The following is a 26,949-nucleotide window of genomic DNA, read 5'->3' as shown; positions in this document are numbered from 1 at the left end:
CTATTCTACAGGTACTGAATCGTTCTTGCCTGAGTCCAATGTTTTAACTCTTTTGATCTTTTTTAAGGCTCCTTCACTAACAGAGGGCTTTCTAAGAGCAATGTCTGTAGCAGCCAGTGGCCCTCCAATTAACTGAGGAGGTGTACTTTCAACAGTTACTAAGCGACCAGATCCAATCTGAAAAACAAAATAAATGCATTGCTTGACATTCATGTTAGCATTTAAAATGAGAGTTAAATCATGAACCGTCTTTCAAAAATGTTATTCAGCTAGTGGAGATGCATGCTGAGGTTTCTGAGGCCCACTCAAACTATCCTTTATACTAAATTCACAAATTGTTCCCATCAATACAAAGGGAAAGACAGAGTGTTTTCTCAGCAGGTACTTTCATGTGCTCTGCTTTTCTGCCTTCAGGTCTGATCTTACGAATAGAGGAAAAGAAAACCAGCCTTTATTATAACAGAAGGTTGTTGTGCAATGTCATTTGGATTTGTATGTAGTATCAGCCACGGTTTTTGTCCTCAGAATTTCACTATACATTAATATGTTGAAGAAAAAAAAGGGAACAGACCCTGTTTCTCTCAGAATGCAATTGCCTGTAACTACTGCTCCAGGCAAACTCCAAGACTGAGAGACACATAACACTTTCCAGTCTCATTGCTACTCTTTGTACTGAATAGGTTCAGGTGTCTGAATACAAATCCCTGAGTGACACCTCTATCTTCTAACCATGACCTATGAAAACAAACAATGCAACAATTTGAGTGCATGTGGCTCACATGCTTGATTACATGACCTTGACTGGTTTGTAACAACCATCTTAGATTAATTTTCATCTCTCCCTACTAAGGGTATCTGTCAGAGAGAAGGGAAGAAGATTGATCCATGAAAAAAATTGCCAGACATATCTGTAATTTGTAATTCATCTAAGTAATGTACCCAAGGAATTTTATCTGGTGTTGCTGATGTGTTCATTTCATTAATACACTCATTCTGCAAAACGGACTAATCTTTTCCTTGGTTTTGTCTGCAGTTGTTGAAATATTTATTATAGAGCCATGAAGATATTTTCTTGTTGAATCCTCTCCCTCCAAAGAAATTAATAATCTTGGCTTGAGGTCCAAGTCTTTAAAATAAAATCTAATAATGTATTTCTTTCTCCTAACAACTTCCAGAATATTCATGCTTATATCTAAATTTTCCAGATACTTTCTGCAAAATATTATTAACAGTCTCAGTGATATATGCAGGTAACTAAATAATTTTTCCAGCCCACTTAATCTTGCATTCACAGTTATGTCCCTTCATATCTTTCAGAAGTTTAGAGAAAAGATAATTTGATAAAAATCCTAGTCCAGCACTCTGAGACCATCCCCTTGCTTCCTATTAAGCTCCTCCTTTCTTCATCACATCAAACATGAACTGCTTCTTTGCATCTAAGGATGCAGCTACCTTAGTTGTCATTACTCATGCACACTGGAGAGCCCACAAAAATAATCCAGCTAGCTCAGTTACTGACTGGAATGGAGATTCTCCCACATCTTACCCCAGCTTATCAAAACTCAGTACCTAATTCTGCTGTTATGCCCAAATAAGATCTTAACAATGGATTTTATATTCTCACATTTTATATTCAATTACCTTACAGAAATGAGAAAAAAAAAAAATTTCTGTAGATGCAGCAAGTGGCTTATCTGCAAACATTCAGGAACATGTTTACTGACAAAGGACACCTTTACTGATGTATTTGAGATCACACAGATTTACCCTACAATAAATGAAGGAGGTCTTGACCTCAGCAAGGTTTTCATGAAAGGCTGTCCCACAAGAGATCAAGTAGCATAGGGACCATCTTGCGCACACTTTTTATGAGTAATCTGCAGATATGAATCTCATTCTGACCAACTACCTGTTGTCTGAGGGTATGTCAGAAGGGGAAATGATGCTTTGCAGGAGATACAGACTCTGTCTTACATACTTGGAGCTTGTCAACATAAACATTATTAAAGAAAGAGTAAGCACCAGCACGTATACAGCCACAACAAACCCAAACCACTTACACATTAATGAAAATAAAACAGTGCCATCAGGGATTACTTACTGTTGTACCGAGGCCTTTAATATCAGTAGAATGGACTGGTCCATTTGGAGTCTTCAGTTTAGATCTGGAAGCTTCTATTGATTTTTCCTGAAGCCTTTTTGCTTTCTAAAGATAGTTAGAAAAAAGGCAAAATTATTTTGATCAGAATGAATTGTATCATTTACACTTGTTAGAAAATAAACAAAATGACAAAATAAATGAGGTAGTAAATTCCATTGGCCTTTAATTGTAAGTACCCTCCTTCTGGTTTGTGACTCTCTTGTACTGAGGACCTGAAAACAGAATATATGGTAATGGCTTCACAAGGGCAAGAAGGAAATAATCACTTGCTGCGACCTGCAGGCTGTATTCTTTCTAATGTAGCCATTATATGCTGTTAGCCTTCATCACCACAAGAGTACACTGTTGCCTCATGTTCAGGTTATCACTCCATACACAGCACACATCTACATAGCCAGTCAGTCCCCAGGCTGTACTGATGACATGACAACCTTATTACATCCCAGATGCACGACTCCATATTTATTTTCCTGAACTTTATGAGCTTCTGGGTCTGCCCATCCCTTCAGCTTGTCATTGTCCTTCTGAATAGCAACCCTACCTCTCAGCATATGGATTGCTTCCTCCAGCTCAGTGTCATGCATGAATGGGATAAGGATGCATACTGATCCAATATCCAAGTAATTAATGACAATGTTAAATAGTATCAACCCTATAATTAACTCTGAGGAATATTACTCAAGATTGACTGCCAGTCAAAGTTTAATCACTGACCACTGTCCTTTGAGCCCATCAGTCCAGCCAGTTTTTCATTCAACTTGTAGTCCACCTTATGTACTCCAGCCTGTATCTCCCCATTTTGGCTACAAGGATGCTACACAAGACTCTGCTGAAAACCTTGCTAAAGCCAAGAGAAAGAACATCCATCTTCTTCCTTTCCCAGAGCAAATAATTTTATCACAAAAAGCAATCATGTTTGCAAGGCATGATTTGTCTTTGGTAAATCCATGACAGCAATTACCGATCACCGTCTTATCCCTCATGTGCCTAAAACAGCTTCCCAGGGACTCAGTTAAAAATAACCAGCATGTAGTTCTCCAAATCCTTTTTCTGGCCCTTTTAAATTTCTAATTTATAGATCTTTACCACAGGCTAGGGAGGTGCTTGCACATGAATTGTTCTCTTTTGCTTATCCTTTGGGAAACGAAGAAAATTTAAATTAAGTTGCCAAAGCATTTCATTTAAGTCTGATTTCATTAATTCTCCAACTTAGTCTGATTGCCTAACCAGAATTCTAGATAACTTTTATGTTCTTTTGCAAAAGCACAAATATTGCTAAACAAAATTCCTTTAAGGATAAAATATTTCCCATCTTGAAAGACATTTGCTGTACTAAAAATAGGGAATGAAATATCAGAAAAAAATAAAGAAAAGTAAGAATGAACAGACTTTTAGTTTCAACAGTTTCAGGACAAATATACATATATATATATATTTTATACACACACACCCCCCCATTCCCAATTGCAAGTGCATAAACCATGTTGATCCCCAATTTGCGATTGTAATCAGAAGAGCAGAAGAATCAATGATTGCGTGGCTTTGCCAATACACCTTATGGTTCATTCTTCTATGTCTGTGTGGATATAAAATTTACTGTTACTTCTACTTGAATATCCTCATAACTGGTTAAGAAATGCGTTTGGAACTTCATTAATTATTATAACTACACTGTGAATGTAAATTTTGCTCTATCACTCATATTTCTTACCTTCAATGCCTCATAGTTTGATGTCCGAGTCAAGAAATTTTCCCAAGGTTTATTTACTGTTTCTCTCTGCTTATGGATACCTCGGATCTGTAATGTAAATGAGATTTACAAGATGCAACACAATCCTCTTCTCACGAGCTTTTCTGAATTCTTTGCTTGTGCTGTTTGAATAGTATGTTCACCTATGCCCTTTTGGCTACCTTAGCTCATCCTTCTCACCTGAGATTGGATGATAATGTTGTAGTAATGTACCTGTCCTTCAAAAACTTCACTTCTTCACCACCTTTAGAAAAAAAAAGGCTTACCTTCTCTGTGCAAACTAATTTTTCCCCCTCTTCCAACAAAGATGTTGAAAGAGCCACAGTTCTTTTGGAATACTTTCTGTATATTCTCACTCTCAAATGCTGAATAACAGAGATGGAATCAGTTGGAATCACTTCTGGTGATGAAAGTGCAGGCATCGTAACACGTGACAGAAACCTCAAAAACACTAGCATGAGATTTCAGACAACTGGACCAACTGATGTTACTTCTCAGAAAGCAGGAGAGGATGATACAGTAGATGAGCAAAAATACCAAATGCTTGCCTTATAACCAAAGCTGGAAAATGTCTGCTCACTCTCAACATGCTGGGAAGCACAAAGCCCTACTTTCTGAAGTAATGAAGCTCTGTAAATATTCAGCCAAGGGAGCTTATAACAGAGGCTTATGTTTCATTTTAAGAAGCAGATGTAGCTGTAATAGGTACTTTAAATTGTTATCTGCTACAGATGAACACAGGTGCAACTCTCTAGTAACATAGTAATTTCTCATTACACTGTTGCTGATGCATCACTGATGATACTGCTTCATTTTTTTCATGTTACTCTAAATACCCAAAATTATATAAACTGGGAGAATTAAGGTTAACCTAATTTAATTTAAAGTTAAAATTTTACTGCTGAGACACATTAAAATATCTCCAAGCAGTGTACAAATACAGGATTCTCAACATTATATAATAAGAAAATCCTAATGTAAGTTGACAAAAGAGCTTACATGGGCTTTACTTGTTTAATCACTCCTTGTCTTACTTTTGCATACGTTTTTTCTTCTTCTTGGATTTCTTGGTGGTGTTGACTTTCAAGCACTTCAGTCTGCTGAGCAGCAACCATTCTTCCAGTATCTTCTGATATCTCTGAAATAAATTTCAAGGCTTTGTCATCCGATGCAACAGGCCTGAATTCTTCTTTTATTTCTGCACACAGTTCAATCCAAACTTCTCCAACCTGTGTATGAAATACACACCACATTATTTGATATTTATCTCCTTTTTTTTTTCCAATTCTTAAAAATATAACAGAGCAACAATCTCTCTCCTTATTGTTGTTTCACTTCCCAGAATTTTTACACAAGGTTTGACTTCAGTAATGCTATGCCAAACTCATTGATGATAATCCTCCCTAAGCCTTCCAAAGCCCAAGCTTGGCTCCATAGAGGAGTAACATGAGTGCTGATAACTACAGCAACTCAGAAGAAATACAGATAGCTAAAAGGTTCCAAATTATATGAGTGAACAAGAGCCAAGTGTTGTATCCTACTGTCTGCTTCTTAAAATCTCAAATTGCGCATGTTATCAGAGTAAACTGCAACATGAGACATAAATGGAAGCTAATAAGAGCTCAAGATCAAGTCTTGCCAGTTCCTGAACACTTCAAGTTCTCACAGACTTTGTTCCTAAGCAGAAAATTGGCATAAACTGAAGCATCTTTTGAGCAGTATGGCTCCCACAAAGCTTGTTGTCCTGTTCTTGTTTCTTATAGGCACATAATTCTTAACTTTTAACAGTATGGATGGATACCGCATGTGGGGACAAAGATGGGAAAGCACAGAAAAACCTTTATCAGAATGTGTATTTAATGTAATTTTTAATAGCAAACCACCTCCCCCCTAAATTGATGTTACTGCACAAAGAGGCAGTCCTACTTTCCAGCCCTTCCCCAATTTCTTACTCCTGGTGCATTCCTGTTTCTTGAGCTGGAAAACAGTTACAACTCTTTTTTTTTTTTTTTTTTTTTTCCTGAGTTATTTTTAACTAGCCTTGGTTTCTAGCCTTATTTTCTATGCAGTCACAAACATCTGTAGCAGTACAAAGTAAGAGTCTGGGGAGTGCTGCAATGATGGAGATGAGATTGTTTCCTTTAATGGTAAATAATGGCTTACTCTCTGTGAAACTATAGGCGACAGCTTTTGAAGGGTTGTTTGTTGTATCCTGAGATATACGTGCTATTTTTGCAAATACAGATATAGTAGTAACAATTTTTTCCACTACTCACTTTAAAGTCAATATAACGCCGTATGATAGCAAGTGTGACAAAATCCTTAGCAGATAAACCAGGTAAATTTTCAAAACCTGAAAGAATATTAATCATGTCAGTATTCACAGCATTATGAATTTGTCTTAAAATATTACATTCTAAAAAAAGACACCATCTTATTTGTCATATAATCACATGCAACATCTTCATCACACATACACCAGTAAGTCAGTCTTCGAATCCTTAGGAGGCTTTTGGTGATAAAAAACCTGTTTTCTCCATAATAAATCCACTGTATACCAACTCTTTACTTATGAGTGGCTCCAGCGACCTTTCAATCACTTGGAAAGCCAGGATAGTACTGCATTTACTATGCTTTTGTTGTAAGGGTTTCATCTTCTGTTGAAGCAGATGAACAGTTGAGTCCACAGGTCACGGCTTCTCAAGAAGCAATTCAGCACAAATAGAGTTTGCTTTATCTGTGAAGTAGCCAACAGGAGAATCACATGACAGGGTGTCTAGTACTTTGTTTCAAAGCTGTGTAATGAGGGTCTCCTCCATCTCCATCGACTTGAGCCTTGAGCCTAATGCCTTGAGTATCATGACTCCATCTCTTAAAACATATGTTTACAATATGTATAAAAGACTAAGTTAGAGAAGTATGGTTGCTGAGACTATGCCTCATTTTTTTGCACCCTGGATGTTAATTATATTGTATTTTTTTTGAAAAAACCCTATCTATATAGTCTATCAAATCTCATTTAGACTTCACACTACTATCTGTGTGATAACTGGGAATGTAGCACCTATCTATTAGAGTATAATTACATCATGTTTTGAAGTTAAGAAATACAATAAATAAAGATCAATTAACACTGTTTTTCTAGATCACCACATCACAGGCTGTTATGAAGCATGACTACAGTAAGAGGAAGATGCTGAGAAAAGACTACAAAAATATTTCCTTTTTATTATTGTCCACTTTCATGTCATTTCAGTACTTCAGAGAAGACATTACAGTGTATGCAACTAACATAAGAGGTATGTGTGAATATAAGGGAAAAGTGGAACAAAATCTCATGCTTTTTTGCTTTAATAAAGAATTTATCTGTGATCCAACATTTAAGATAAGTAATACTAATAAAAATCAGTAAGAACCTGGGTTACAACAGAGGAAGAACTAGCTATAATTTATTACAGAAAATGTTTTCAAACCAGTTGGTTCTCCAGGTTACCCAGGGAACTAGTTGAAGCAATCTCAGAAAAATTACTGATTATCTTTGAACCTATGGAGGATGGATGTGAAAAAATAAACATAATGCCTAGTTTTAAAAGTGGAAAAGGACAGGCCAGAGATATGAGTTCAGTTCAGTTCCCAAAAAAAGTCTGAAACAAATAATTAAACAACTAATATTTATGCAGCTAAATGGTAACAGAGAAAACATTAATATCCAATATGAATTAGTAAAACTAAACCCTAGCTTTTGTCTACAGCCAGATAAGAAATGTTATGCATGCAGAAGAGTTTATAATGTCTCTTGACTTCAGTTTAGTTTTACATACAAGGGTGTAATGAGTATTCATATTCAGTGTGCAAACAACATAGAATTAGGAGGGAATGCAGCATTCTGAAGGAAAAGATTAGAATGCAAATTAATCTTGCCAATCTGAAAAATTATCTAAAAACACAGAATTTAATTCAGTAAGGACAAATAAAAAATTCTAAATGTAGGAATAGTCATCTGTAAAAATCCAGGATGGTAGATGACTGTACAAGATACTAAGTCAAATGAGCAAACAATATAATGCCACTATGTATCTAGTAATTGTTATATTAATGTCAGGATGTTTATTTACACGATGAGTAGAGGAATGTAGCTCTGTTTGGCTGTGAGGCTTCTGCTGGATTACTGTGTTCAGTTTTCGGACACTACAGATCAAGTAGAATGTGAACGAATTGGAAAGACTCGAGGAAAAAAAATAGAACTTATACTAGAAAATGAGATCTGTGAGTAACATCAGCAGAAAGTAGTATTTTAATCTAGGGAAATAAAATTGAATGTAAAAGTGTTAAAATGTGAAAGATATAGTGTGTGTGGGAAAACAAATTGCAGAAAATTTCAAGCAAATTTTAGATTTAATTCTAGAAAAAATTCCTAGTGGTAGGGCCAGCAAAGTATTGGGGAAATCTTAAAATCCCTATCAAAAGGGACTTAAATAACAGGATGAGCAAGCATCTGTTCATAACAGAGTGTCGATAATGCATCTCAAAGTTTAATTTGACTTTTTTGTTTATAGTGACTTCATTGATTGCCAGTGAAATTCATTTTAATGGCAAATATGACACTGACCAGGCAATTGACTTGTCTTACCTAGCTTGTACAACAAAGAATAAAGTTTTGTGCGTATGTTTTCTGAAATTTCCATGATGGCAAAGCTGGGACAGTTGGCAGGCATGGGGATGACATCTTGCTGTTTCTGGATGCTGCTAGCAATAGGTCTCTTCATGTCTAATAATTTTTGAAACACAAAACCAGAGTACAAGAATGAAGAGGAATATATTTCCAAAGCTATTAAACTGAGAAGAAATGCTATCTATGTAAGGAAGTATAAGGATCTTCAGCAGGCAGCTATGGACATATTCTTTTCTGTGATGCCTCCTACAAAAGAAGAGAGTTCCATCCCACTTTGCAGACAGTAAATAATTCTGATAGTTTGGCCAGGAATTTGAACATAATATTAATTAGCATGACTAAAGATTTGCGAGACACAGCATTCTCATTACTTCTTTTTACAACAAGTAACAAAACATAATGGTGTTTGTGGATGAAATTAAATAGTTTAACTGTCCATCATTAGAAAAGCTGTTCAGGGTACTAGTCATGGTTCTGCTCATTACATGGTTCACTTCCAGCTGAGGCAGGAAATACCCTCTAGTGGCCAGACTCTAAATGAAACAGGTAGATGGTATTTTGGGTTTGGTAAGAACTACAGCATAAAGCTATAAATATTGTAATTTACTTTCATCAGGATTCAGACTGCAAAAGCAAATACTGTCTTTGTTTTACTTTATTCAGTGGAACTGCTCACAGTTTCACATGCATCATGAAACTTACCAACAATCCTTCCATACCGATCATGCTTTACTCCCAGCTCCAACTCCTCCTGTCTCCACAACTGTATTAGGAGGTTAGCTGCTGTTTGATCTTTCTCCCCTCGCCAGGTACTGATGTACGAAGTGGTTTTAGGGTTGTCACAAAATTCAACCAAGATTCCAAGAACTATATTGCACAGGTTCTTTTGCTTTAACTTGGCAAAGGGAAAAGGAAAAAATGTTTTAAACTGTTCAAAACACAGTGATGTCTACCTTCAAAAACACCCAGAAAAATCATGTTATATGTAATCGAGTAACTACAAACTTTTCATTACAAACAAGACTTCAAAAGTAGAGGCTGAGCAGTATCACAAAGCAGCTGTTCTATTTTGTAGTCAGATCTTTTAGCAGCAGCTGAAAGTAGAGAAGGGTCTGCAGCAAGGCCATCATCAGAGGCTGGCAGTACAGCTGGCGAGAATGAGGAGGGAATTAAACCATGAAGGTGCATGCTGAGTTTGTGAGAGGTGAAATGCCTGTGCCAACTCTATGTCCAAGACCTACAGAAGTAGCTATACATAAAAAATACATGTACAAAGTAACCTCAAACAACAAAACTTTTAAAAACTTGAAGTGTACACTAACTCTGCTCTTAATAACTTCAATATGAAGTAAGAACTGAGGTGCTTTTCTATACAGAGATGTCATCTGAAATAAGAGCAGAGTTTGAGTTTTCTTTTTAAAAATAGTATATTTTTGGTAAATTTAAACCTCCTTCTGATAAATACTTATTTTTTAAAGATACATGGAAAATCCATCTAGTCATTTCTGAGCAGATATCCTGGTTTGTGATTGTCTTCCTGTCTCAGGGAATTACATACACTGGTCTTTTTGTTAGTATTATAATAGTCTTAGGAGATATTGTAACAAAAATAATGCAGTTTTCTGTGTTGTTTTATTACTCTTTCATTCTGTAACAACAATAATAAAAATACCTACTGCCAACAAATCCAGAAGGAGAAAAATGCCCTGTTTTTCAAGAAAAGAATCCTCTGCAATGTAACATCCAATGACACAGGACCTTAAACAGAAATAATTTCACTGTGTAGAAACATTTTTATGCTTTAGAATATTCTACAAGTATCTAGTTTATTTTACTGAATTGCATAAATATATTTGGTATGCAGTACACTTCATACCTTCAGGGAGTAGAAAAATCATGTTTCACATGCCTCTTCATTTACACTTTATAACTAAATATACTCACTTGATTGCTCTTTCTTCTCTTGCATGTGGCACACCTTCCTTGTAGCAACCCAAGAAATTTGGCAGGTTCACAATGAATTGGATTAGAATATGGATTTGAACAAAACCTAACTCAGTAAAAGAGGCTAATTTAGCTACATCATGCCTTTGATTTGGCTTACTGCAGGGCTGTGTGAATTTTTCCTCCAAAAGAATCAAGGGGGTGAGACAAGCAAGACTTTTTTTTTTTTTTTTAACAAGACTGTTTGCTTCTCACAGCTTAAAATGATCATAAAACCAGCATTCATGGTGTTACTGCTTCCTTCTCTTTATTTCCTCACATATGGTCATGAACACAGAAAATGAAAGGATCTTCTGCATCACTGAGACTTTTCTCCCAGACAAACATATCATTTGGCTTTCAATGTATTTATAAACCTCCACCTTAAAACAAATTAATTTCTGGTTCTTCTCCTATGTTTTGGTGTTCTCTGGTAGCAATCTTTCAAAAATGTCTAGCCCAGTGTAGCCACACACCTTATGCTTACACCACTTTTAGCTAATACTGGTCTATTTTTGCCTTCTGTTTACTTCTCTGAAGTTATTTACAGACTCTAACCATATACTTCTCTTACAAAGTCTTAGGTAACTCTTGCAGGTCAGGAGGTCACTCTGTGTGGCGAGTTAGACTGCTGTGTAGGGAGTTAGGCTGTCATACCGAACCCCTGTTTAGAAGAGAATACATGCAGAATATTCTGTTTATTTGGTATCATTTTTAATTCGTCAAATTGTAGGAAAGTTTTTTTTACACATTTTAAACAGAAGAAAGGCCTGTAAGTGTAGAGAAAGGCCATAGTATTGTAGACCCAAAATACAAGACCTGCCATTTTTAAAAAGTTACTGCCACTAAAATAATTCTTTACTAACCACAAGCAGTCGAGTGCACTGAAGAGGAGATGATTGTGGCCTAATCCACTATGTAACTGCTTTGGATCCATCTGAATGAAAGAGATAAGTATATCCACTCCTTCATAGCTGAAGAGTTCCTGTCAAAATGTTAATTAAGGCAAAATGTTTCTTAAATAATATTTACTGAATAGCTACATACAAGAATATACAAAGGAAACTGAAAAAGGTAAATATTTATATTGTAATAAGTTTGGCCCACTTGTTAGAACAGGATATATTCCATATAACATACATAAGAAAAAGAGATTTTTCCTATCTGTTAATCCCATTCATTAACACATTTTCATACATATTTATTTTAAAATTATGTAAAAGTTATGAGATACTTGCTAGCAGATTTCTGTGTGATTTTGCATTTTAACTATTATTGTCACAAAAACCAATTATCAGCCCTGACTTGTTAGTGATGAACTACAACTGACATCTGCTTTTGAATTAAAAAAAAAATATGATATTGTTTAAATGAAAATATACCACAGTTTGCCATTTTCTGCACAGCACGAGGTAGAAACATACACACCTTTCTGTGGGGATCATTTTCACAGACAGCAGACAAAATAAACAATATATCAGATTGGATTTCCAGTAGAATGGCATTTTCTTTCTCTTTGGATTTGTCTGCTGCATACTTTAGGATGTCTATAAATGAATATATTTTATACATGTGAATGTTCTGTACACAAGTCAGATTTCCATTACAGCTGCTGATTTCTAAAAAACCCCGCAAATTTACACCAAGGGATTTTTAAAGGAATCTACTTATGCTATTCAGTTTTATCTCCTGTGTTTTATAACAGCTTACAGAAGTGCAGCACTCTGATGCTGTAGTTTCACAGACTTTACTCTTGCTGACAGAGTTAATCATAGCAGCTTGCACTGACCTCTTCCCTGTTCAGTTTCTGTGCTACCCCTTGTACTGTCCCAGTGCAATGAACTCATGGAACTGATCTGAATTAAGAAACTCTTAGAAAAAGGCAAGGAACTGATTTGCTCTACTGTACAGCCTCACAAACATATGTACTGACAGTGGAAATGTGGGAGAGACATAAAATACCACCACTGCTAAGAAAATCAGCCTTGTGACCACTATGTGAAAGAAGACATTCACAGAATTCCCCCAAAGTAAGAAAAGTTACTTGAATCTGATATGCAGGGTATGTACGGTGTTAATTATGCTTTCACTAAAATCTGTAGGTTTCCACAGAATTTTCACTGGAGTTCAACTTTCAACTGAGGATATAAAATCTTTTATTTCTAGGCTTTCTATTAGAACATACTCTTTGAGTTCCAAAGGATCTTACCTATTTTGTTTCTTCCAGTATGATTCTTTTGGAGAACTTTTTATTATTGTAAGAAAAGAACTTAAACCAGTGTGTATTGGAACTTAAAACCAAATGTAACAGTAGGTATGTGTTACTGAACAGGAAAATGCTCTAAAATGCAGGAGCCGTGGTTAAGCAGTTTTATTCTGCTTTTATTCTTCACAATATTATTCACACAAGAGTACTTTGTTATTAATTTCTCCCTACTCTAAAGAGGAGTTGTAGAAAGTGACACCATAACAGACAGGTATACATGTCTCATGGCTGGAGTTCCTAGGGGCTGCTGCAATGAAAATAAGATGTAACACAATAAAACCACAGCACAGGGAAAACAATGAACATTCTTGGTGTCAACAGAAATGTAATAATGTAAGTACAGCAATACAAATTGTGCTTTACCCAGTAGCTGGCTAATTGCTCCCTGGTCACACAAATTAAGGTTCACAGGATCATCATAAAGGGACACAACAGACCTCAGCACTCTCAGGCTGTAGCGCATTTGTGCAATTTTGTTGCCACGACCACCTGTTCCATGGAAACTGTTACCTTGACCAAAGAAAGCATCTGTGGAGCAATCACAATGAATATTTTTTTGGCAGAGTGTATATTCACAATAATAATGTGCTCAGGAAAAAAAAAAAAAAGGCTTATCAGTGTAAATAAGCTAAAAACAAAGAAACAAAATCCCTTAACGTTAGAAAGACTTCTTGTTTAAAATCATCGAGTAATAAGCTTTTCTGTGTAGGGCTATGCTTCTTACATTGGTAAGAAAGGTATAATTTTGGTAAACATTTAAAATTATTACAGCAATTTTTTTAACCTTACTAGGTTAATAAGCAGTCTTCCAAACTCAAAATACCTTTTCTAGCATGACATGTAATATCAACCTTTTGATGTCCATGAGACCCAAATTAAAAATTCTTCCCGGGAAAACTTTATCAATTTTATGATGAAAACTAGCCAACCCCAGAAAACCAGACCATGAAACTGGGTGCAGTTAGTTATCTTTTTACTTAGCTCACACTCTTAGCTGATGACCACAAGCCAGTGTTAGTCTGGAAATTGTCTTACTGGGTACAGCTCTAAATTTAAGTGAATGTGTGCTGCCTCATGGCAGGAATTACTGGTTGGACTTGTTGCCTCAGCAAGTGTATCTGACTAGCTTAAAATACAGACAGTAGTGATGTGTGGCTGTCCACACAACTGAAGGATTACCAGTGTAGTGGTACACAGGGAATGGGGCACCAGATTATCCTTCAGTATAATTTTTTTTTTTTTTTTTTTAGGTAGATTACTTTCAGAAGTGACCTACTGAAAAGGAAGTATTATGACTTCAGGACCTCTACATTTTTCCTTTCTGTCAAAGAAAGTAGGTCCAGTTGAGTTGTGTTTTGAGGTTACTGTATGTATATGAAAGCCATGAGCATCTACTGACCTTGGCCTATACACCATTCTAGAAACACAAGGAGAAGAGTGTTTGCTTGGCAGGACAAATATTTATCTATTAACACAGGAGCCACTGAAGCTAAAATAGCAATTGCATGAAGCTGTAATTCTTCATATTGGGCAGCAGACCAGTCATGAAATCCAGGCTTTTGAATTGGTTTTACATAATAAAGCAAAGCTGGCATCACATCATTTTCACTGAGAAGCTGCAGAGTCAAGACAGAGAGACAGCTTACAGGTTTCAATAATAAAAATCTAAAGCAATGAGTCAACTTTATCTGTCCTATACTAAGAAAAACATTTTTTATTGAGAAAGTATGTAATGAACGCTACAAGTACAGACAAAATCTCTTTATATTCTGTAGCATTCCCACAGACTGCAGTCTGTTAAACTTCATTATGTTCTTCACGCGTATTTCAATAATGCTTTGCAGTCACTTGTCAGCTAATTTTCCTAGCACAGTCTAGCTTTGTAACTTTTCTAAAATAGAAACTGCATGCTGTTTTCAAACAGCAGGACTTGGTCTGAAGCTATGTATGAATTCTTGATTTGGAGAAGAGCTGATTTCAGTCTGCTGGACTATGCTAGATGGACAGCTGAACTAATATTCCTGCGATTCTTTTGACTTTTTTTTTTCTTTTGCTTACTGTATCTTCTGTTCTGTTACAACTTACCTGTACAGCACGTGGGTCTTTAGATAAGACTCCTATTACATTAAATAATAACTTCTTCATCTCGAAGTCCTCGTAAGAGTAGGTAAGTTTAAGACCTTTTATCAAAGGATTGGGAATTCTAACTATGAAGGAAATTGTAGATAAGTTACAAAAAAAATCATCATTAAAAGTAAAAACAGTGTAATTATGCACTATGAAATATCTTACCTTCAGTAAACGTTGCAAGTACTATTAACAGCTTTGCAAATCCACTTTCCTAAGAGGCATTCAAAAAACATACACAAATTAAATTGCAGTGAAATTAAAAGTTGTGATTTAATTTTAGTTTTGTTCTTTTCTTCAGAACACAGAGTTTAATGTATCTTGTGTCAGAATAAACAGAATTTTATCACAGAAGAGATCTATCATTTGGACATCATACGATATTAACTAACTACAGTCCTAAGGGGACAATTAGGTAAACCCATGTCTTATTCAGTACAAGTCTGAACTAACTTGTATGGGAAGTTCTAAACACATATATTCACTACTACAATCCAGCACACAAGAAAACTGTATTCTCAGTACTGTTAAAGTTGTGTTTATTAAAATGCATTTGTGCATGTGTGAGTTTATACATTAGGATCATCAGTACATACAATTTTGTGCCTTCAGTTGTGTGTACTAATACACTTATATTCAACCTCAGTGCATTTACAAGTGAGCACACGAAAACTGCATGTATGAGCAACGTGCATTTACAAATGCTACATATGAATAATTTGGAAAATACATTCTTGTAATTCACAGCTCCTAGAGAGCTAACAGAAGGACAATTACATCTGATAGAACTACGGATAGGACCAAGGTAGTGAGTGTCTATGCAGCACACCAGAGGCACAAGAGCTTTGTTTCTGAGGTGATTAGAAGCCATGGTAACCAGGACATTGCTCTTCCTGAGCAAGAAAATACATTAGCTTGGCCTCAGTACTCAAGCAAAGCCACCACAGAGCTTTTCACTAGCTCCCCACAGGAGCAGAGCTCACAGAAGTCTACACAGACATCCCCACAGAAGCAAGCCATTCTATTAGTTTTGCAGCAGCTTTTTAGATACATCCCCAAAAAGCTGGGATCAGATTTGTTTGGCCTAGCTCTGGAAGTTAGCATACACTCAAATGATTTTAGTAGTTAGAAAAATATTGGAAAGGTAATTTTAAAGAAAATATTGAAGCACACAACTATACTGCCTATTAGCTTCTGTCTCTATAGTATCTGTATTCTCTGTACAAAGTAATTGCAAAGTGGTTAAATAAAAAAAAATAAATTAAAACTTATTAATGTTTTCTCCTTGCTGATTAATGCAGTACTAAATTCTTATGGAAATCAGTAAGCAGTTACCAAACAGTTTTGTTTTAACACAGAGCAAATAATTAATAGCATTATAAGGTTTACATGTATTTTCCAATTTACTCATGGTGAGAAAATTATTTTCCTTTACAAAGGCTCAGATTCCTGTGCTGATTTCTGAATGATGCTAAATACAAGACTGAGTTTTATGAAGTTGCTTGGACAGTATTTAAGAAAAAAAAAAATTCTGATGAAAATTTCTCTGGTATTATCAACAACATGGGATTCAATGACAATGTTTTTGTCTACTTGATATTTATACCTTGTACCTTATCTCCAGAAGCAAAGTAAAATTTCTAGGGAGGCTGAGAATAAAGAATCTAAATTAAAATGGTTTGATTTTCCCTTGAATTGAAACAATTTTTCTCCCTTGTAGTATAAGGAATTAAAAATATGTGCCCTGGTTATTTATCTTGTAGGAAAAAACTGCCCCGATTCTACAGCCAGATAAACAATCTGAATGTTTTAGACATCAAATATGTTGCTGCAATAGTAAAACAGACACTTCATAATGGTTTGTGATAAAATGTCGAATTCCTGAACAGCCAACAGATCTACAGGTATTTGATTGCTAGTACTCCAGGCTAATGATCTAAAGATTTGAAGCCTCTGTGAGGTAAAGGAAATTGCAGAAAGAAAAATGATTTCTTGCTTAGCAAATCTAAGAAAGAGGAAAGCACTGGAGACAGAGTAGCACAAGTATTAGAACCCTAATGGGGAAAAATACTGAGTATACAATAGCAAAGGAGAAGGTATTAGTCTCTGGAATATAACTATAAATACTTACAATCATAGGTGCTGCAGGGTTTTCAGCTAGTAATGTGGCAATCACCAAGAGGTCATTCCGGAGCTGACGATCATAATGCCGGAAACCATGCATGAGAAGGTCTACAAATACTTCTTTCAAAGCACTTAAAAGAAAGTGAAATGCATTTTACCTTTTCTTTTCATATTCTAATTTCAGACAGCTCTAGGTATATGAATCCCCATTCAGCATTATACTTTTCAAAGCCTTAGGGTTTAACTGCAAGAGAATTAACTTTATTACGAAATGGATTCTTATGTGTACCACTAGACATCCAATTTAAGCATATATGCAAGGTGCATGTATTACAAATTCCATCTTCCACTGTATGTGCTCTAGTTAATTAATACAAAGATATAATATTTACTCAAGCATGGAACTGGATGTTGCTGAATGATTACTGAGAAAAAATTGTCTAATCCTAAATAGTTAAAACAGTGTAACTCAGTCAGGGAGAACCTTACTTAAGGGAGAAACCTAGATCCTCCAGCAGAGAATCTAGAATTAAGTGTTGTATAACATAGCACAGAATTTCCTACTAATTTTATAACATAAGCATTTCAACAGTGCAGTAATACTGGCCCACCAAGCCTAACTTGAGCTTGAAAATAGTGCAATTAACTTTTTTGTCATGCAAAGCAATAGATAGGGCTATACCTCCCACACTATTCAGCAGAGCACCTTGATCTCCCTCTTGCCCTGTAACAGAAACAACTGGTGGTGGGTTGCTGTGTTCCTGAAATACAGGCTTGACAATGAAATAGTTTTGAAGTTGACTGGATGTGTTTGTAGCTGGACCCCAACCACTGAGTTTGTAAGCCTGCCTGTTTGGCAGGCACTTCTTGGATATTATATCATTTCCTGGCATCTCACAGGCCACAGTGCTAACTTGCTGAAACAGAAACAGATGCCTGAGGGGTCTAAATCATGGGCTGCTTGGCTATGAGGTCTGATCCAGTACTGCTTCCATTTTTGAGAACCAGATGTGTTAATACTGCAAACTTAATGAGGACTTAATGAGAGACCTCCATTCCCCATTTGTGTTTTCTCACAGTTCGTTTCAAACAAAATGCTACACAAGAGCAATGCTTTAGATGTCTCCAAAATTACAATAGTAATTCACAAAATGCTTCCCTGTACTTACTGTACACATTCCAAGCTACTGAGCTGATTAACAACTTCTTCTTTTGAGGTGTTTTCTAACAGGTTCCATAGGATTTCTGAGGAGCGGAACATCAGCTGTCCTGAGGGATCAACACCGTTTAGATACAAACAGAGTCTGCTGGCTGCTTGGGCCTTCATCATAAGTCTGCAATTTACTCCTGAAATTATGAAAATCTGAATAATTAATTCCCTGTAGGTCAGTAATTGTTTTAGGCATGTTAAGAGAACAAATGATCTAAGATCAGAGGGGTTGAAAGAACAGTTTGTACTAACCAGAGCTGGAGAGATGCTGGAGAGCTTTAAGTACCCACAACTTCTCAGTAAGTTGATTTTCAACTAATGCTAGTGACAAAACAAGAGTTTCTGCTAATCCTCCTAATTCAGCCATCTGAATTTTATAGTTTGCACTTGTTGGCTGGTAACCTGCACACACAATAGCTTTAGTTATAATGCAGTAAATAAATAAATAAAAACAGTTACAGTAAATTTTAGTTACTTCATAAAATATTAATCCTTTCTCAAGAAAGGATTGAGAACCAAGTATCTTTTTTTCCTCAGTCCTAAAACCAATTGAAAAAAAATCTAATAAACAAGAGCTGCTTTTCCTATATCTGAGTATTAATAGTGCACAAGGCATATCCAACAGACTTACCCTCAAAAAGACTAAAATGCTACATAAACAAATTAATTGCTTCCTAGAATTTACCGAATGAAAGAACAAGCAGGGTTATAGAGAGGTGAAAACCTTCTTCAGGTCATACCGTAAGTTGTTGGTGCAGGACCTCCTTCTCTTCTGTAGCCTACAGAATTAATGTCTTCTATTATCATATTACTTAAAGTATGTAAATTCAACCTTTGATTTATAAGCTTGACTTTCTAATGTGTCCCTGTTTTTACTTTTGTCCATGCATATGCAAATCTGTATTTCATGACTGAATTACAGGGGAAGGGGAAGCATTGAGAAAATGCTATTTATATATGCTAACTCATGAAAGTGAAGTTTATCTTCAATAGCTTAAAAAAATACATATCAAACACCAGGAAATGCAGGACTGATAAATGCAGATAATGCACATGGTGAAAGGAGTTTTACTTAAGCATAAACTCCAACAGACTCTCAGCTGGTATTACTTGATAGGTAAGAGAACTTTGCAGGATCACTTTGACAAGATTTACACATATGCTTAGAGATGAAGAATTTGACTTAAAAAAATCAGACTGAAACACATTCTTCATTTTTGAGATAACACCTTATTTTCTAAATCTGTAGGAAAAGAATAAAATCTCTCAATATTTAACATTCACTTATCTTGATGGAACTATTTACAGATATACAACAAAATGCACACATAGTTGCTTGCAGGATTTGAGTCTTGCTTGTAAGGTAAAAACACACTGATACTCTTTCATATTTCTAGAATCTTGTAAGGGCTATTGCAGCTTCAGCTTCTTTAGGCCTCCTAAAATAAATGAGAACTAGCAAGAGGGCACAGGACCTAGTGGCATGCTGTAGGAGTTCAGCAAGGGAGCTGACATCCAGCATGCTCCCTCACCTGGGCTCTGGATCCACACTGTGACAATGTTATCTGTAGCTTGGCTTCCTATACATCTAGTGCTGTCTCACAGCATGTGATCCTGTGCCCCTCTAGAAAGGGATCCATGACTGACTTTGCTTGGTAACAGCCTCTGGCACCATCATAAGTGTCAAAGGAACAAACAGTAGTGGATTCTGATGACAGTCTGCATGCCTATTCATAATACCAGAGGATCATGCTTGAGCTCATATGCAGGCATCATCAGCCTCTTTCTGCAGAGACAAGTCACACAATTTATGCAAAGCCTATGCTCAAATGTGTCCATATAATATGAACTCAAATTTAGATGGGCTCAGATCTATCCCTCACAAGCAACACAAGTGGCACCAGAGCTGCTTCTCTCCAAGCTACATACACAAAGTTGAAAATTACACTTTCCTTCTTATAACTCTGATCCTAACTACTCTTTCTTCCTCCATTATCCATGTTTTAGAGAACTTGTGACCACTTCACATTTTCAGGGTACTATTTAATCCTAATCCCATAACTGTAATAATGAATTCCTTGTATATTGATGAACTAATTTCAGATTTTGAGCATTCATTTCTATAAAAAGATGTTAATAGCACATTTGCCAATGCCATATATTTAATACATGACATACAGTAACTATAGTTATAGAGAAAAATTAATCCATAGTTAATTTAAAAAGTAATTTCAAAGTAGCTGAGATCATAAACATTTGATTTCTTGTGACACTTGAAAATATTGTGCTTCACCTGGAAGTAGTTTTCTTGGTAGCTCCATATTATAAAAGTTAATAACACACTTACAGATTTGTATTCTAACTTGAGAGCTTGGGACCCTCATCAAATAACCTGTAAGAAACAGAAAAAATGTAATTTACAAAGTTTATAATTTTTTTAGAAAGTAATCTTAACACTTCTGTTTACAATACATGTTTCCTTTGGTCACACCCCCTACAAATCTGTCATTTCAGGCAAAGCTGGATTATAAAATACTCAAGGGACAGGGACTCCCACACTGAAAAGGACAAAGGGGTCGTGGAGGAGTAGCATAAAGTTAATTAAAAAGCGACCTCCTCTGCTTTGTGGCTACAGACCCTTGTAAGAGACTGGATGTTATTCCAGAAGTTGTGGAATTCAGAAGAAAGCTACTACACTAGGGTGTTGTCATCATTACCAAGTCAGAAACTCTTCTACTAGCAGACATGGTATGAAACAAAAGGAGCACAGAGAGAGATCCTTTTCCACAAGATAAAGAGAATTCCATTGAGAGCTACCAGTGCCTAGCATGGATAACATCAATAATCTTTTAGATTTTAGTGTCTTTTTGGACATGCTACTCTAAAGAAAATCTGGAACTATCTGAGACCAGGAGGCCATTCTGCTATCTATTTGAACCTGTGAAAACAGAGACTTCTAAAAATACTTTTTTTCTCACCCATTTAAAGGATAATCTTTTTTTCATATGTGATAGCCTGATCGTGCTACCTCTTTAGCATTTAAATCTTACCATTAAGTGAGCTGATACATCATTCCTGTTCTATTCTGAATGCCTTTTGACCTACAGTGCTTGTAGTATTTTCTTTGAAATTACAAAAGTGACATGAAAGGTTGTAAAAAGATACTTAGGTACTAAGAGGTCCAGTGACATTAAGACATGACTTTGACACCGTTTCCTCTCTTAAAACAAATTTCTGAAAGATAGAAGCTCATTGCTCAGATGCAGTAGGAGGCTGAAGTAAGAAACTGGTACTCCTAGTAAGGCATGGCATTAACTGACTTATATTTTGCCTTTGTAGGTGATAGGTCTCAGACTTTTGGGTTTTGAAGGTTTGAGCTGGGAGTCAGGAGTTATCATTTCTCACTTGTTTCTTCCATTTGGTTTCAAAGAAGCAGGAAGGATACATGTTCCTCTTACCCCAGGCTTCAGTGTTTACATTCATACACCAATTTCTCAGAGCAAAATGAAATGCAACAGGTTATAGACAGGTTTAGTTCTTCAGCTGCACTGATAAAGGTACCTCGCATAGCCTCCAACATCGGCAAATAGGTAATTCTGCTAGGTAATCTGCATGTTAGCTGCACAGCAAAATAAGAATGGTTTCTAATACTAAAAAGCACATTGGACTGAATGAATAATTGAACTAAATTACATTCACTGTGGAGATAACAAGCAATTAAAATCACGCTAATAATATGGTTAATTTTATCATGGCATAATAATAATTTTATTGTGGCGTATCAGTTTACACTCACCCAGTTGTGCAATGGATTTTGAAATTGCCACAGAATAGCTTACTTCATCAGATAATTTCTTTTTTTGAAATGGTAACCTGTAAAATGAAATTTAAAAAATACTACAACCATGCTTAAAACACTGCAGAAGAACATTTTAATCAAGTCACCAGAAAAGTTCAAAAGCTTTTCTCTTCTTCCTTGACATTTTTTGCAAATAAGGACACTTCTCCCAGGACAAATACTTTATTTGCAACGCTGATTCTACACTGAAAGTTCCAGTTCCACAATCTGGTGATTACATTTTGGCAATTAGTGTTACCTGTGCATAGATAACATTTTCATAATTCGTATTTGGTGCAATAAGAAATACTGAATAAACAAATATAATTTAAATGTGGAAGATTAAATCCTGGAGCCTGGGCACTGTCAGGCTGTTGCAGAGCTAGACTATGCATAGGCATATGCAGAGGTGGAAAAAAAGGATCATAACTCTGGGCAAGACCTCTTGAAATGGATAAAAATAAAACCAATAAACTGACTCCATACAGTCCAGTGACAAATTTATTGTTAAAAACAGGATATTAAGAAATACTCAATAACATTTGTAACATACCCAGATATGACATAAACATGTAAGAGCTAAAAATTCTCTAACAGTAAACATTAAAATATTATGCTAAGGTCTCTAGAGCTTATAGTACAGAAGCAGCTTTCCGGCAGGTTTACCTCTGTAAACACAGACAGAGAAAAAGAAAGGAGAAAGCAAATAATGGAATAAATAGGGAGAGGAGGGGGGAAATTGACATTGAAAAAAAAAGTGGGAAGAAGACAGGTAAACAGAAGCAGTTACAAACATCTCAAAGGAAATTTTAAACAGCCCCTCCCTCTAGTTATAGGCTTCTCTTTGTCATATAAAGTAGCAGTGAATATTGGGGGAACTTCCAAAGCACAGAAATTAAAGCAAAACCCAAGGGTGCAATCTTCCAAAATATATTCATTGCAGAAGCTACAATTATTGCTGAACTGCTGTAAGAGATGAAAAGTCTTACTGAGAACTACACTTTTTCGACTTTACACGTTCATTCTCAGTTTTGTCACGCTTCTGCCAAACACCAAAGAAAATGAAACTTTGTGATGTACTTTCTCATTCTCCACTGTGTGGCAGCAAAGGAACGCAGTAGAACTTATGGTGCTGGGGGAACTAAAAGATTCAGCTGCAGTTCTCTGTTTACTAAACCTAACATCTGAGAGGAAGCTATGGAAAAACCTGTTTGAGCATCTGGTTTACTATGCGACTCACTTTCTGTCTGGCATAATTTTTTTATCATCCTTATTCTCTCCAATTATAATGAAATACAGGAGTAATTGTAGATACAAGCATTCCATAAGTAATTTTGAAGAAGAGGAAACTACTGACAAGTGTGGATAACATCTAAATGCTATTTTACAAAACAATTTAAAGTACAGTAAAACAATGAAGATGCCCCAAAATTCATGCAGTATGTTTTTAGATTAATTATAAATCCCAAATCCTCCAGTTGTTGTGGTTCTTTCTCTTCTGCAATATATCTTGTGATTTTGTAAAGCTTACCTTCAGGTATTAAAGTATCATTATCATTAAAGTATCACCTCAGGTTTTTAAACTCACTTAAGAGAGCTTGTTTGAAACAGCAAACTGTACCTCAGCAGAGCTTAACTGCTGAATCTTTTGAGGCCAGCAGTCCCAGAAAAACTTACTCCAGGCAATAAGGCACCTTGGGGAATCTTGCTTCCAAGCAAGCTGGGGCCAATTACAATAGTTTTGAATGATGTCATATGTAGCTCCACAGATCCTGAACTGCTAAAATGGTCCTTCCTTCATGCCAACAGAAACTGGACTGAAGGAAAACACAGTTCATGAAAAGGAAGGGTGATAAAATAGATGCCTTGCAGACAGATGCTATATGGATGTCAGTTGCCTTAGAAAATATACGAACATGTTAATAAGCACTGTTTAAACATCTAAAAGGGCTGAAGTACTTACCCACATAATTTAATAAGTTCACATAAAGGCTCAGTGAAAGCTTCTTGTTCATTCATTTTTTCTGCACACAGGTTAAGAATTTCAAATATTTGTGCTAAATCCTTAAGGGGCTTTTAATTTAAAGTTAAGGAAATCAAATTGTTTGTACCGCTATGAAACAGAAGGAAAAGTTGAAAACTGTATTCATCATACCTTCAAAGACACAATCAAGAAAAAACAAGGCCAGTGCTTTCAAAGTTAGATGTCTAAAATGAAGTGTGCGAGTCAAGACTTAGGTTTTTCAAAGCAGCCTTACTTTTACATAAGTACAACTCTTGCAAATCTGATTTAGCTTTCTTATCAGCTGAACTCACTGATAAGTTCAGCATTGAATATCTAAAAATATAGAATGAAAAGTTTTTACGTCACAGTGTCAGATTTACCTATATAAATTCTGAGACAACCTTGAGGTATTTAAATTCTTTCCTACTCTGGTCCCAAGTGAGTAACTAAAGTTTGAAAATCTAGACCCAAACACATATTAAGATTAGCTAATTTAGAACAGAGGCACAAGATCAGAACTGAACAGATCACTGAGACTGAGAAGTTACTACCAATCCACTGACTCATGGAAACTGCCTGTTAAATGCTTAGCCACACCGCAGTTCTGAAGTAATGTGAGAGCTTAAATCACTCTGTCAATTAGCTGAACTGTAGTATGAAATTAATCACATTTTTCCATATCCCTACCCCCTCCCTAGAACTTGTGATTACTGGAAGACTTTCAATTTGTACTGTGAATATGAAAAAAGTTTCAGATAAATTAGTTCGACTGTATTTTTGTTTAAAATGTCTCCTCACTGGAAGTCATTGCTACTTTATCTGCTGCTTCTTAAGTAGTGACCATTATTACAACTGCCTATTCTGAGTTGCAACCACACTAATTACAATTTGAACACTTTCAACCACTGTATAGGTGAGACCTCTCTATTGAATTTTACAGCAAATGAATCTAGCATCCAAGAACCTTGCTAATCTACCAACCTTGGCTATGGGTGCACAAGGCAAATGATGAGAATGTATGTGGACCACCATTGCTCTCCATATGGAGCACAGCACATCATAAAAATGCTTTACTAAAAACTCAAGAGTATTATCATACATAAGAAAACATGACTTTAGAATTCTACAGTGGCAAAAAGGATACAAACCCATTTTCAAAACGCTTGACTACCTTCTTGAGAGTTTTCAGCTGCTCTTTTTCCAAATCTTTCTTAAGTAAAAGAATGAAAAGCGGGTTTTAATTGCAGTTTTCCTTAGAACATTAAATAATTATGTTTATCCCCTTTCAAGTTTAAATGAAAGTGGAAACCAGATTAAAAAATCACAAGACAATGAAATTCTGAAAGTGCTTTGCAGCAGGATTAGCTCACAGATCAAGCCTCATTTCCAAGTATGGAGTCTGCGCTCTGGTAACTGAAGAGGCTTTTAAAAACTCTTATCTTTTGTTCAAATGTGTGAGCTCTTTATCTTAAATTCTTTGGGATTCTGTGAAAGACAACTAAGGAAACCAAACCTATGTCACACAATGTAAATGTATAGAAATGCAGATCTAAGGAGGCTTAGAGTGGAGCTCTGCCACCACCAGGAAACAGTGTGCAAATTCAAAGTTTAAAACAACTGAAATGAGGATGTATCAGGGTATGAGAGTGATATGTAGCATTCATTCCCAGTCTTCTGATCACCTCCACGCTGGGCAAAAGCACTACAACTTGAGGCAGGCCAGAAAGTTGTTTCAGGAATCTACAAGCCCAGAATCCTAAGGGCATTTTATCATATATCTTATATACCCTAGAGAAGCAGTAAACAATATAATCCAGCACATTTTTATTGTCAGTAAGTTTATTCTATAAACTGTGTATCAAAAGGGAAAAAAAAGGGACAGGAACTACTTCTTTGTGGGGCATTAACTTAAAATGTAGTATGTCTAATAGAGTTCTTGTTTTAAGAATTATTAGGTTTTTAGATCAAAAGTAACTGATGGCTTAGTGAATTTAGTCTGCCAAATCCTGTGGAAATCCATGAGATTATGTCCTCCAGTGTGCCTAGGTAGTCATATTTGTTTCTCAGCAATGAACTTTGTATATTTCTCCTTCCTTTAAAATCACCTCCCTGGAGAAATGTTAGCAGTTAAATTGGGCAATTACATAAATTCCTGACATACTTTTAGTAACTCTGTATGTTTTTATGTTTCTCAGCTGTAGGTTTCAGCACTCAAAAACTCCCAGATAAGCTAGAAATTTTGCATGTCTAGTTTTTAAACACACATGCTTTTGTCTTTTTGTCTTTTTTTCTTTTTTAAAGTGCCTGTGTGAGGATGTGCTTAGCTATATACATATATATTTTAATATAGAAACATCATGGATACCATTCTCTATTACAATGACCATCTTTAGAAGAAATGTTCAAATACCAGAAGAAATACTTCACCTTTGCTCTGGGGCCCCAGCCACCAGTGACATGTGGTTTATTTAAGGCAGGTACTAAAGTAATTGTAAAAACCATTTTTCTAAGCCCCATTACTATCTCTGTAACTGAAATAACGAGGTATCAGGCTTACTTACAGAGTTCGAATCTCCAAGTAGTTTGATGACGTGATTCAGATCCACTGATCTTAACTGTGTATCCTGGAAGAGTCACACTTTTAACTTTTTAATTTTTCTTTTCTTTTTTTTTTTTTTTTTAATTTTGGCTGTGCTTAAAAAGTGCTTAAACCTTAAAATGTAAAAGTGTGGGTTGAACCCACAAGAATCTACCCAGGGACGGGTAAATCCAGGCTGTGTGTGGAGCACAAATTTGAGGTTGTTCTCAGCACG

General features: G+C 35.8%; 1 protein-coding gene across 1 annotated transcript; it reads right to left on the bottom strand.

Moving 5' to 3' along the window:
- On the bottom strand, positions 1-26,760 carry CFAP69 (cilia and flagella associated protein 69; the record flags this gene model as incomplete). The annotated part of the gene is made up of 22 exons (XM_010166298.1): positions 1-177; positions 2,102-2,206; positions 3,873-3,959; positions 4,946-5,140; positions 6,188-6,264; positions 8,542-8,679; positions 9,286-9,478; positions 10,260-10,341; positions 11,433-11,551; positions 11,995-12,113; positions 13,196-13,360; positions 14,232-14,448; positions 14,918-15,039; positions 15,125-15,173; positions 17,091-17,214; positions 18,253-18,430; positions 18,546-18,695; positions 20,641-20,685; positions 22,090-22,166; positions 24,095-24,204; positions 25,281-25,346; positions 26,698-26,760. Coding segments are annotated over 22 exons (2,658 nt in total), but the record flags the coding sequence as incomplete, so codon positions are not given.
- Positions 26,761-26,949: the final 189 nt, after the last annotated feature.

This window comes from Antrostomus carolinensis, unplaced genomic scaffold (assembly GCF_000700745.2).
Source record: "Antrostomus carolinensis isolate BGI_N321 unplaced genomic scaffold, ASM70074v2 scaffold10974, whole genome shotgun sequence".
Taxonomy (NCBI): Eukaryota; Metazoa; Chordata; class Aves; order Caprimulgiformes; family Caprimulgidae; genus Antrostomus; species Antrostomus carolinensis.
Note: the sequence above shows the minus strand (reverse complement) of the source record. Positions and strands in the feature narration are given on the sequence as shown.